Raw genomic sequence first — 12164 nt, forward strand, 5'->3', positions numbered from 1 at the left:
TGCCTCCGGTGCAGCACCAGGACCTGCAGGTAGGACCCAGGGTTTTGGAGGGCAAGCTGAGCTCAGAAAGCGGATCTTCTGCAGAAAGTAAATCTGCCCCATCTCACCCGCAAAACGAGTGCCTGGCAGTGTGGTTCTCCGTCCGCTGGGATGGTGGTGAAGGTGCAGCTCGTCCGCTCGGATTTTCTCAGCGCCATTCGCCGTGGTGCACGTTTCCACCCCCGGGACGGCTTGTGGCCGTGCTCGCCCAGGAGCCGTCATGCAGAGGCACTGGGAGCACCTCGCAGCAGCGGGGACCCTCAGTTTTAAGCACTTCAAGCCTTCAGCAGCCCCGGCTTTGTGTCCTGGGGAAAGCCTTGGCTCTGTGTATGGGGCACAGCGAGCTGGTCCTGAGCCCCTGGCCGGCTCCCCAAGCGCCTTTCGGCTCCCCCACCCCGCAGCCTGGCTGCCTATTTTTACCGTTCCTGGGCTGTGAATCACTTCACTCTCTCGTCTCGGTCGCTGCCTTTGAAGGTATTTATAAACCGTGATCATCTCCCCTGCGCCTGCTTTAGCAGACTGTGTAAATTTAGCGCTCTGGCTTGCTCCTGCCCTCTCCTCCTTGCTGTATCCTTGCTATTCGGCAAGCATAGATGTGCAGAAGCCGAGATGCTCCCTCTGCCCTGATTAAAAATATCAAAACAGGAATTAAGAGCCTCGCAGGCACTGTCCTGGCAGGGTGATGCTGGGCGCCGGCATCCCAAGATGCCTGGTACTTGGTGCCGAGCGGCGTGGGATGCGCAGGGATGGCTCTCGGCACATGTATGCTGTCATTTGCCTGGAAGGGTTTTGGTGGCACCGGAGGTGGTGGCGTGTCCAGTGCCGGCGGGGTGAGCTGGTGCAGAGCCCGTGCTCCTGCTGGTCGGTGCTGGGGAAGGTGGGGAGCGGGGCCGAGCTGGCAGAGCCCAGCCGGGGTCAAGGCAGCCCTGGCCATCCCATGGCCACACGTCTGGGGAGGGGAGAGCACCCCATGCCTGCTCCGGAGCAAATGGGATTTCAATCAGTCATCACCAGAGCAGCGAACGGCTGCCCTGTCCCGCCAGCGCACTGTTCCCGGGCTGTGTTTTCATCACGTCCTACCGATTAGTGTGCTATTTTCTGTGGATCTAGCAGGCAAATTAATCTCTTCTCTGCTTCTTCCCCTGGGACTGCTGGATCTTTAGGACTGTGTTTGATGGATGTTTGGAGAGCCTGGTGCAGTTCACCGGGATGCGGTCAGCATCCGTCCGCTGTCCTCACTGGCTGGCACAGCTGCCCAGAGGGGCACTGATGGGCTCTCCCCGCGCCCGGCACTGCTCCCGGCTCTGCCAGGCCATGCTCCAGGCAGTCACAAAAAGTTTCCTGTTGGCTTTGGGGAAAATCCTGCAGGACAGTGTGGAGGGGCACTGTCCCCTCTCCTCCTCCTTCCCACCTTTCCTGCTAAAAAGAAACAAAACAGGAAAAAAAACCCCAACCCTGAGAAAGAAACCGGTGCTCACTGGGAGAAAAATGAGTACAAACCACAGGAAGAGGAGTTATTTTTAAGTTGCTGCCTGAATATGGAGTAGTTGGCTGTGTCTTTTGAAGGCTATTAAGATGAGATGCTGGTGCTCATTAATTTATTGCCAGAGGTCTTCTAGCCTGAGCCGCACACTGCACTAAATCAGCCTCGCAGACGCGAGGATTTAAGTGTCCAAATAGATGTAGCTTGCAGCAGACGCAGGGAGTGATCTTCTGGCTGGGCCACGGTGCAAATGACTCCAACAGGCGCTGGGACCAATGTATGCAAGTTTAAAAAGCGGGGAGAGGAGATCGGCCTGAGGGTTCGGGGGGAAACGTCGCCCGGGATGGGGGTCTGGGGTGCGCGTGTCTCCCCGGGGTCCTTGACGTCCTGCAGCTGCGCTTGCCCCTCACCACCCTTTCTCTTCTCTTTCAGAATAAGGTGCTGACGGTGGATGGGGTGAAGGTGAAGCTGCAGGTATGTCCCTGTGGCCCTGGTAGCAGCCCCCTCGTCTCCCCGCCCTGGGTGTTTGGGGCTGGGCAAAGCCCCTCAGCAGAGGAGCACCCCAGAAGCGGGTCCCCCATCTCCATCTCCATCCTTTGCCGTCACGTCTCCCGCCCCAGGGCAGCCTTACGAGTCCTTTTGGCTGCTCTATCCCCTCAGCAGGACCCTGCTCGAGCCTGGGGGCTGTTCTGGCTGTGGTCACCCCCAGCCCACCTGCCTCCTTGTCGCTCAGTGACTGCAGCCAGAGCCGGTGAGACCGGAGCAGTGCCTGTGGGGTTTGCCCGGTGTTTCCAGGCAGCTCCTGCTTTGGAAGACCTGGAGTATGGTGAGAGGGACCAAGATCCTCCAAAGGGATCCGTGTCCCCTGGCTCAGCCTGCATCCAGCCTGTGGGACATGCAGGAGATTTCTTCCCCCCCCCCCCCCCCCCGAGCCCCCCCCCCCCCCCGAGACCCAACTGTTTCTCTGACCCCTGTACCAGGAGCTCAATAACGACATTAGCACTGATCTTCCCCCGACAGCAGTGTGGCACTCTGCAAATGTATTGCTGCATTAAAAACTGATAAATTAAATTAGCGGGTCCCCACACATCCATCTGCTGGATGGATTTTCCGATTAAGGGACATGTCAGGAGCCCTTTGCCACACACCGTCGTCTCCGTGTGCTGAGGAGCGGGAAGGTGCTGCTTCAGTATTTATTGCACTTACTATTTTTCCTATTGCTGTCCCTAGAAGCAAAAGGCTGCAGAAGCTCCCTGGGGTTGCACCGTGCCGTTTGGTTTGGGGTTGGTTTTGGTGCTAGGCAGGTCCCTCAGCCCACGCGGCGGCGGGTCGTGGCTGACCCCTCTGCTCCCATCTGCCTTCCAGATCTGGGATACGGCCGGACAGGAGCGCTTCCGCAGCGTCACCCACGCCTACTACCGGGATGCCCACGGTAAGCACGGCCACCTCCGCTTCCCCCAGGGGGGACCCCCCCCTCCCTCTGGCTCTTCGGGGCCCCGAGCTGTGACTCCAGGCCAGATGAGTCGGGAATCGCCAGAGCATTTTCCCTGTAAGAAGCGGCCGCCAAGGATGGAGGAGCCTCTGCGTGCCGAGGTGCAAACACCAGGAGTCCAAGGCATTGCCTGGGGTGGATTTAAGCATGTTGCTTTCTATTTTAGAGCAGGGACCTCAGCGGTGCTTTAATGCCGCGTCCCCAGGCGTGACCCGCAGCGGGGGGTGCGCTGCCTCAGGGAACGGTGGGATCAAGCCCTGAGCCGTGGGTTCTGCTTGGCCGTGCTCCTGTCCGGCACCAGGGCACCGGCACTAACGCACCGTCCCTCTCTCCGCAGCCCTGCTCCTACTCTACGATGTCACCAACAAAGCGTCGTTCGACAACATCCAGGTACGGCAGCACCCCCGGACCCCTCCTGCCCATCCCTCGTGTGCGATGGGCCGGGTCGCGGTTGCGAGTTGGCACCGGGGAGGGGATACGTGCTGCAGGAGATGTGTGTCGGAGATGTGAACCGCGATCATTTCCAGAAGGGCTGTGGTTAATGCCGAGCGCCTGTCTGACGGCGGGTCTGCCTACAAGGACACCAGAGGACAGGCAGAGAAGGTTTTCCTTTTCATAGCAAATAAAAGGGGTGATGGATTCACTTCACTGGCAAATTAATGCTGTGTGTAATTACAGCACCGGCTGGAGAACTTGCTTCAGTAGATGAGCACGGGCAGCTTTACCCAGCAAGGTGCTCCCTCGTTCTCCTCCGCACCTTCAGGTTGCCCCCACCCGCCTTAGTGCCGAACCCAGGCAGGGGAGAGGGTCGCATCCTGCTGCACGCTCCTCACCCCCAGCAGACCTGCCCTTCCTGACAGCTTTTGCGGGGGTCCCTTGTGCTGCCCGAGTCTGCCCCCTCCCCACAGACCCAGCACACCCCCCCCCGTGCGGGTGCTTCAGGGGTACTGGGGAGCAGTGTGGGAGCAGAGGGCTCCGTTAAATCTGGCAGAGTGGGGGAGAGAAAATGCTGACCGTGGGCACATTGCTGGCCCTGCATCCCCTCCCCTTGCCCTGCCGGACCCGTGCGGCTGCTGGGGGCCACCTACACCAGCACCGGCAGAGCGTGCCATGAGCCTGGGGAGCAATTAGCCCTGAAGGAATAGGATGTAATTGCTCATGTCCTGGACACGGAGTACACTGCGTCTGCGGCGAGCAGGCTGCGTGCCTGCAAAAACACCCTGTTCGATAGCGCAGGAGGTGCCGTGCGGCATTAACACCCCGGGGCTGCGTGTGGGGAGCCGTGATCCACCACACCAGCTCCCAGGGGGTCCTGCGCCACCCTGGACCCCCTGACCGCCTGGTCCGAAGTGCCTGGAGCTATCCCTGCTCCGGAGCATCCTTCTGTTGGCAGCCCTGCGCCTGCCCCCCTGCCCCATGCCCGCAGCCCTGTGGTGGGGGACGGGACACATCCTGCCACCCTGTTCCCACGTCACCAGCACTGGGAATGCTTCCCGCAAGCTGGGACTGGTCAGCAGTGGCATTTTCCAGCCCGAGGAGCTGGATGGCTTGAGGAGAGGCATCTGTTGCCGGGCGTAATGGAGAGTGAGTGCTGGTCGTTAACCAGGCTGTGGATCTGCACTGAGGTTGTGATCCTGCAACAAGACAGAAAATTGTCTGGAGGTTTCACGCTGCTGGGTAACACGGCCCCATCTGCAGCATCAGCTCTCCTGGCCCCATGGGGACACGGGAGGGACAGCTGCGGGAGGGACGTCCATGGGGCACACGCAGCCCCGGCAGGGCGGAACGAGCACCCAGGGGCGATTGCGAGGTGCTGGAAGGAGGGATGGAGGGGGAGCGGTGCCAGAAGGGAGCCCGAGGGGGGTTATCAGCAGTGACCGAGTGTCCCTTGGACCAACACATCCATGGAGCTGAGCATCCTGAGCCCAGCCAGGGTGTGATGGGCTCCCAGGGCTGCATCCACATGTGTTGGGCTCCTGTGTAAAATCAGTGACAGGCTCTAATCCTGAATCACACCTTGCTTCCCTGGCTGGCTGGGTGCTGATGCGGGATGCTGCTGGGCAAGGAGCAGCGGTGGAGCGGGGATCGCCCGGCGCTTGCTGCGAGCCCAGCGTCGGTGCTTGGAGCTGGGGCAAGGGCTGCAGCAGTGCTGCCCACCTGGCAGGCAGCAAGCGGCTGCTCGCACCGCAGGGTCAGGGATTACAGGGAATTAGGGCAGGTTTGATTAGATTAGGCTGGATTAGAGGGCAGGGAAGCCACCCCACGGCTTGGGGAAGCAGGTTCAGCTGCCTGCCGGGACGAGTGTGCTTGGCACGAGGGCAGCACATGCAGGACATGGGTGTGGGGCACGTCCTGGAGCAAACCCTCAGCCTTATCCTCCAAAAAGAGGTTTACTCTTAATGTCCCATCTGAGGGGGAATTTGGGTTAAAGTCCTACAAGCGCCTGTGGTCAGCTGGAGTGGGCAGCAGGGTTGAAAGGCTGCTCTTGTCCTTGAAAACTGGGGCTCGGTCAGCAGCCAAAGTGGGGTGCCAGGCTTGCTTGGCAAAGCAGGTCCCCCGGGGCTTGGTGGCACCCCAGGGCGCCCGCTCATCCACAGGGCCAAGTCGCTGGCTGCTGGCTGGCTTCTCCTGCCGAACCGCAGGGGAAGAGGCAGCTCCTCTCCCCAGGGTGCTGCTGAACCGCAGGGGACCTGTGGGACCGGCTGCTCCCTGCCTGCAGCTCCCGCCCTGTGCAGCCGAGTTTGAGCTGGGCTTTTTGTTTTGCATCTAACCCCCAGCCACCTCTTTTCTGTGTCCCCGTAATGCCCACCTGGCGTTGCTCAGGGACGGCAGCATTTCCCACAGAGGGTGCCTGGTGCCCAGGACCAGGGCAGCCCCCCATCCTTCCTCCTCCTCCTCCTCCTCCTCCCAGAGCTGTTGCTAACCCCTCTCTCTGGCTGTCTTCCTCCAGGCTTGGCTGACAGAGATTCATGAATACGCGCAGCAAGATGTGGTCCTGATGTTACTGGGAAACAAGGTGAGCTTGGCCCCACAGCTTCGCCAGAGCCTCCTCTTCCTCCCCTGATGGTCCCGTGATGGGGCCACGCTGCAGCCATGGGCAGAGGAGCCTGGGAGGTCATAAGGGGACATAGGGGTTGCCTGCTGGTGACCTTCCAAATCATCCCAATTTGCTCTTTGCCGTTACTGTCGGCAGGTGGATTCAGCCCAGGACAGAGTGGTGAAAAGGGAAGATGGAGAAAAATTAGCCAAGGTATGTGAGGTGTCCGTCTGCTGCAGCCAAGTCAGTTGTTATATGCTCTGACTGGGGATGTACAAGTGTGCCAGCATGTACTTGATGATGTACACCAGTGAAATGGTTAACTGGAGACCAGTCTGACCCAAAATAGGTCTGGGAGCACTTTGCTTTTCTTCCCTTGTCTTGCTCTCCTCTTCCTCCTCAACTGCTCTACTTCCTCGAAGCTTCCACTAATGTTTTTCACCTCTTTGTCCTCAAAAATTATTTCCAAAGTTGTGTAAGAAACGCCTGAGCTGTGAACCCTCGCTCAGCTTTTCCTGCCCACCACGGCAGAGTTCTCCCAGCGCGGGGTATGAGCTCCTGCCGCAGGCACCAATGTCGGGCGGGGCTCAGCACGAGCCGGGAGCCCCCGGGAACCCCCCGGGCGATGTCTGTGATGCCGGTGTGTCTTGTCCCGCAGGAGTACGGAGTGCCCTTTATGGAGACCAGCGCAAAAAGTGGCCTCAATGTTGAATTAGCGTTCACAGCCATTGCAAAGTAAGTGACTGGTGTGGCGGCCGTGCTGGGCACCTCTCCCACGGGGGGGACAGCAGTCTTTGAGATAAAGGCTGGCACTGTCACCCACCTTTTCATTCCCTGGGCTCCCACCTTCAGCTCTTGTGCTGGCAAGTACTTGCTGTCTCGCATGAGAGATGAAATGTCTCATCGGGGGAGCTTCAGCAAACCATCTAGACCAAGTCAAGTTCAACTGAGCTGGGCCAGGCAGCTTAGAAGCAGGCAGCGTAGGCAGAAAAGTAAAGTAACGGTTTTTTCCCCTTCCCGCAGAGAACTGAAGCACAGGTCCATGAAGCTGCCCAACGAGCCCAAATTCAAGCTCCATGACTACGTGAAGAAGGAAGTGAGAGGCTCAAGCTGCTGCAGGTCCTAATGCGCTCGGTGCGTTTGTACAGAGACTCATGCCAAGTGTTTGTGCGCCGCGCTCTCTCCTCGTGGACAATGTGTGCATGTCTGTCTGTCGTGTCTGTATCTGCCTAAAAGGTGAGCTGAGACATGGGGAACGGAAGCAGCAGCAGCAGAACAAGCTCGCTCAGATGGGGCGGACGCTGGCCGTGCTGCAGCCACGTGCCAGGCGCTGCTCTCCAAGCCCCCATCGCATCCATCCGCGCTGCGAGCCCTCCGGCTTCCCTCGCTGGTCGCTCCTGCCTGGCTCGCAGCCGCTCGTCCCCATGCAGGTGGGAGGTGGGCGGTCGGGAAGGGACTGGGGTGGGCTGGGGTCTCACCGTCGCTCCTTCCAGGGCTGGGGCAGTCGGTAGACCCGACTATCTCTACCCATTCAGCAGCAGCCAGGAGCATCACGAGGCTTCTTTAATGTTAGTAACAATTATGGTGTGACTAAGGGGAACTAATGCCTTCTCCACACCAAACATCTGGGTAGGAAAAAGTCCCAAATTCCCTTTTCTTTCCCTGGAATTCACTGGAATTCAGCTGTTCAGAGCCCTGGCCTGGGGCACACCAGAAAGACTTGTTTTCAAGGCAACCATTTTTTGTAGTTGCTTACTTATGTCTGTCCATCTTTCATGTGGTTTAACACACCTCCTCGATGAAGATTTCTCCTCTTCCCTGCAGAAGACAAGAGCTTAGCTGCCTGTTTGAGTAAGCTCCTGCTAACCTATCTGTTGTACAGAGATTTCCTGAATGTCTATCTGTTCGGTAAAGGCTTTGATTCTCTTACTTCTGCCGTTTCGAGTACTTTAATTGAGAAGAAATCTAATGTATTGCAGCTTATTCTAAATACCTTCATGTAAGCGTGATAGAGTTTTTTAGACTGCAACAATGCTTTGGTATCTTCAAAGTTCTCTTGGGACAGCTCTTTCTTTTAACTGAAGAAAGCTGGGGGAAATGCTGTAGGCATTGATTTTACAGGTTTCAGACTCTCCTGCCAGCTCTCTTCAATGGACTCCTCATCCTTTTGGTCTGTGTCAGGCATTTGGCTTTTTTTTTTTTTTTTTAAAAGCTGCCCTTCTAAGTACAGATTTGAATTTGGATGAAGTGTTTGGCCTGTGGCAGTTTTCTTTGAAAATTCCACACGCACAACACCAGGTGCCCACCACACTGAACCTCCTCGTGCTGCCCTAAATGGACCACTTAAAATAAAATAACACATCCTTCACTCTCCAGCCAAGCACGAGCTCTCTCAGCAGTTGGTTCAGATGCCCCTGCCCCTTGTTTTGCTCAAGGTGTTAGCTCCAGCACTGCATTCCTGACGTGCACAAAGACCCTCCGCAGCTACCGTGTGTGATTCAGACAGGCAGGGACTCCTCAGAGCTACAGTAAAATGAGCAGCTACTGCTTAAAGTGGGTTCTGCACAATAACAGTATGAAAAAGGATCCTAAAATAAACCTACTGCAAACAGAGCATTCTTTCCTAAATAGCTTTTTAGGGAGAAACAAGTCTTTCAACTGCCTGATTTAAATTTTATTTAAATTATTTACCGAAAAACTGTTCCTGCAGGAATATTTGCAGCGCACAGCCTAGAGCAGACCCCTGCTGCCAATGCCAGCACCGCAGGAGCAGGCAGGTGAGCTCCGCTGGCAGCAGCAAGCAGGGGCTGTGGGAGAATGGCAGTCAGGGCCCCCCCCACCGTGTCCCACCTCAGCCACAATGCTTGCTCCCCACAGATCAGGGGGATGGCCAGCACTGGCAGAGCTGCTCCCACCAGAGCAGCAGCCATCTATCCCTCAACCGAGACTTTCTCTGAAATAACTGGAACAACTCTCTTCACCTTTACCCACTCTAGAAGGCAGCAATGCCTGCTACAAGTGCTCTCTTAAGACTTGTTCGCAAGTAGCAACGGAACACAGGGAAGGCTCTGAAAGTTGCTCAGGCACTGTCAAGAAGTGCACAGGAATCTGTAAAACTCAGTTTCATGCTGCTTTGGTGAGCTTCGCTGTGTTCCCGTGGCTGCTACTTGACCAGTGTGTCCTACATGAAGCTGCTTACCTTGGAGCCACCTCCATTCTCATTCTGGGCTGTGTAGCACACACTTGCTGGCTGAGATTAAGGAGAAAAAAAAAGGGACTGGGATTTCCTCGAGTCCTGAGCTTGCTATGTACCAGTAATTTGGTATCCCAGCTATGCAGGGAAGGGCCAGGCCAGCAGAGGCACAGAAGAGCCGTCAGGCAGCTCCAATACCCAGTCTGTGCCCAGGTCTGATTTTGGCTCTGTGTTTTCTCAGCCTGACCTTAGCAGTGCAGCAGCAGCCCCTGTCCTGATGTGCTAGTCACTGCATGGTCACATCACCCCAGAAGCTATAGGGAGTCTCCCCCTAAAGGCAAAAATAAGCAGCAGTATTCTTAATGCTCCCATCAGGTTGCTGCCTTCCCTCTCCCTCACAGGGCAGTAAAGCCTTGCACCTTGCTGTCTTGAAGAAAAAGCTGGCAACTCCGAACTTACTCCTTCAGTGGGGGGCCAAAGCTAATTTAAACACGATGTAAATATGACCCTTTGGAATACTTTAAATATGCCTGTTGGGAGCCAATTCTACCACAGCAGAGACATCACAACTGCATTTGTGGTATTAGACCTAAACTTTAAGGCAGACTCAGTCCCCATCTCTCCGAGTCACAAGTTCCCTCTATGCGACTGGTCTCCCAAAGCCTGCACATTGACCTTGCCCTAAAGCTCTTCCTCAGACTGTTCTTTGGCATCTTCTCACACGGGCCTTTACTGCCACCAAGTGATGAAGAATTGTTTGGTGCATTCAAACAAGCCAGAGGACTCAGCATTACATGCAACTTCTCATTTTTGCTGGCTCTTGTTTACAGCTTTTGTTTCATTCCTGTTAATAAATTTTTTTAATAATCTTTGTGGCTACAATGCTATTTTGATTGTCTAACATACACACCTGCACTGTTTAATCATTCAAATAGTTCAGCTCATTCTTGAGCCCATCCAGATCCTTCCATTACCAGCATGGGTTCAGGCCCTCCAATGCACCCAGCAAAAAAATTAAAGGGAGCTGGGCTAAGCTGAGCTGCAACACATCTTTGAAGATGCTCTCGTTCCCCATAAGTGAACAGTAATGGCAGAGATGGTCTGCTGGGTGCTCAAATGCAGTTTAAAGTTGGTTTGTGGTTTTACATGCCACCCATGGGATTTGTAAAGAACAGAAGCAAAAGCAAAATAAGTCTTTTGAAAACTTTATTGAATCTGTAAGCTATAAAATTGGCCTAATACAGAAGCCAAAGTGGAGATACAGCAGCAAACAATTCAAGAATTACAAGGCTGCATTTGATTTGAGGCTGGGGAAAGAACATTACCTGAGCAACTTATGTTCCAAAAAGTTGAGTTAGCATCAAGGACTCCCAGATTTAAATTGTGTCTATGTGATCTAGCACTGGAATTCAGACTGTGAATCCTTTCCATTACCCACACTACTGCACCCACCACCTGCCATGATGTTTACCTTAAGCTACCCCATGTGGTAGAGTAGAAGTCAATGACTTTTGATTCCTATACTTCAGCCAATTCTGCAGCTGCTTCTCTGCACTTTAAAAACTGCCCTGACTCGCAAGTTGCACAGCATGAGAAACAGCAGCTTCCCCATTTGATACAGCAGCCCATAAAGAGCGCACTTTTTAGCCATACTCAGAACTGCATCACTTGATCCGTTCCAGAGCCTGCAGCCTACACTATCCCTTGAATAGCAGCTACGCCAAGGCACGAAGTGGTTACTCCAGCCCCAATTTCACCCGCCTGAGACCCACTCGTGCTTTCCCTGCAGCTTCCTGATGCAGCTTACGGGCGGTGGGGATAAGGTCACCCTGCCTGTGGCTCACCACCCCATACCGGCCTAGTCCGTTAGCAACAAGCGATACCGCGTTTAACCATCTCGGAGCGGCGGGAGCAGCCCGCCCTGCGGGCCAGGCAGCCTCCCAGCAGGCAGGGCTAGCCGGCGGCCACCCGCCGTTCGGGCACGGAGGGTGCCGGTACCCGACCCGCACCGCCCGGGACCCCCAGGAATGTCCTCCGTTCATCATCGCCGCCGCCTCACCGCCCTTCAGGCCGCCGCGATCCGGTTCACACCGGTGCGATCCGGTTCCCGCCGAGCCCTGAGGAGAGAAGGCGGCGCAGTTAAGAGCGGGCCGCCCCGACCCGCCCCGGCCCCACCGGGGCTCTCTCGGGCCTCAGCCACGGATCGTCAGCAGGGGCTGCGGACGCCCGCCGCCCTCAGACGAGGTGTCAGAAAGGTAGATAGAGATCATCACCGGCCCGCCCCTGTTACCGCCGCCCGCCCCCCGGCTACCACCCGCGCCGCCCGCTCCCGCTCACCTCCCCGCTGGAAAAGGGAGCGCGTCCCTCCGCTGCCGACTTTATAGCTGCCCCACGTCGCTATTGGTCAGGCTGCCTGCGGACAAGCCAATCGCGAGCCGTTGGCGTGATCGCTCTCCCGCCTCTCTCAACGCTCATTGGTCGCCGCCTTTCCTCGCTCCAATGGCGCCGCGCGGCGCAGCGTGGCCCGAGGCGGTGGTCTGCCGTCGTCTGATTGGACCCTGGAGGAGGCCGGGCCAAGCCAGTAGCAACAGTGGTTGTAACATAGAGTGACTGGGAAAGCGCCAATCAGCGCTCGGCTGCGTGGGCTGCTAGGAATTGTAGTCCGAACGTCACGGAGGCGCGGCGAGCAACGGGCGGAAGGCGGACGCGCCGGACTACAAGTCCCGAGGAGCGACGGGCGTAGGGCTTCCGGCCCGGGCGGCAGCGGACCCGCTAGACGAGCGGGGAGCAGGCCCGGGGTCGCGATGTGCCGGGGCCGGGCACCGGCGCTCCGGCCGCCGCCGCCGCTGTTGCTGCCAGGTACGAGCGGGGCTGGGCCGGAGCCCCCGGCTGAGGGGAGCCGGCCGGGCCCGGGGCTGAG

At 57.0% G+C, this 12164-nt stretch overlaps 2 protein-coding genes across 2 annotated transcripts in view; both read left to right on the top strand.

Moving 5' to 3' along the window:
* Positions 1–7177, top strand: part of RAB26 (RAB26, member RAS oncogene family) — a 28178-nt gene extending 21001 nt beyond the window's left edge. Inside the window, exons 2-8 of the mRNA XM_010570476.1 lie at positions 1955–1996; positions 2888–2954; positions 3352–3404; positions 5965–6030; positions 6208–6264; positions 6710–6786; positions 7075–7177. Of these exons, the coding sequence (XP_010568778.1) occupies positions 1955–1996; positions 2888–2954; positions 3352–3404; positions 5965–6030; positions 6208–6264; positions 6710–6786; positions 7075–7177 (465 nt within the window). The remainder of the gene's footprint in view (positions 1–1954; positions 1997–2887; positions 2955–3351; positions 3405–5964; positions 6031–6207; positions 6265–6709; positions 6787–7074) is intronic.
* A 4847-nt stretch (positions 7178–12024) lies between these two features.
* The window catches only part of TRAF7 (TNF receptor-associated factor 7, E3 ubiquitin protein ligase), a 36122-nt gene continuing 35982 nt past the window's right edge, over positions 12025–12164 (top strand). Inside the window, exon 1 of the mRNA XM_010570478.1 lies at positions 12025–12103. The gene's annotated coding sequence lies outside the window, so the exon portion shown is untranslated. The remainder of the gene's footprint in view (positions 12104–12164) is intronic.

Source organism: Haliaeetus leucocephalus, unplaced genomic scaffold, assembly GCF_000737465.1.
Source record: "Haliaeetus leucocephalus isolate CR32 unplaced genomic scaffold, Haliaeetus_leucocephalus-4.0 Scaffold295, whole genome shotgun sequence".
In the NCBI taxonomy this organism is placed as follows: Eukaryota; Metazoa; Chordata; class Aves; order Accipitriformes; family Accipitridae; genus Haliaeetus; species Haliaeetus leucocephalus.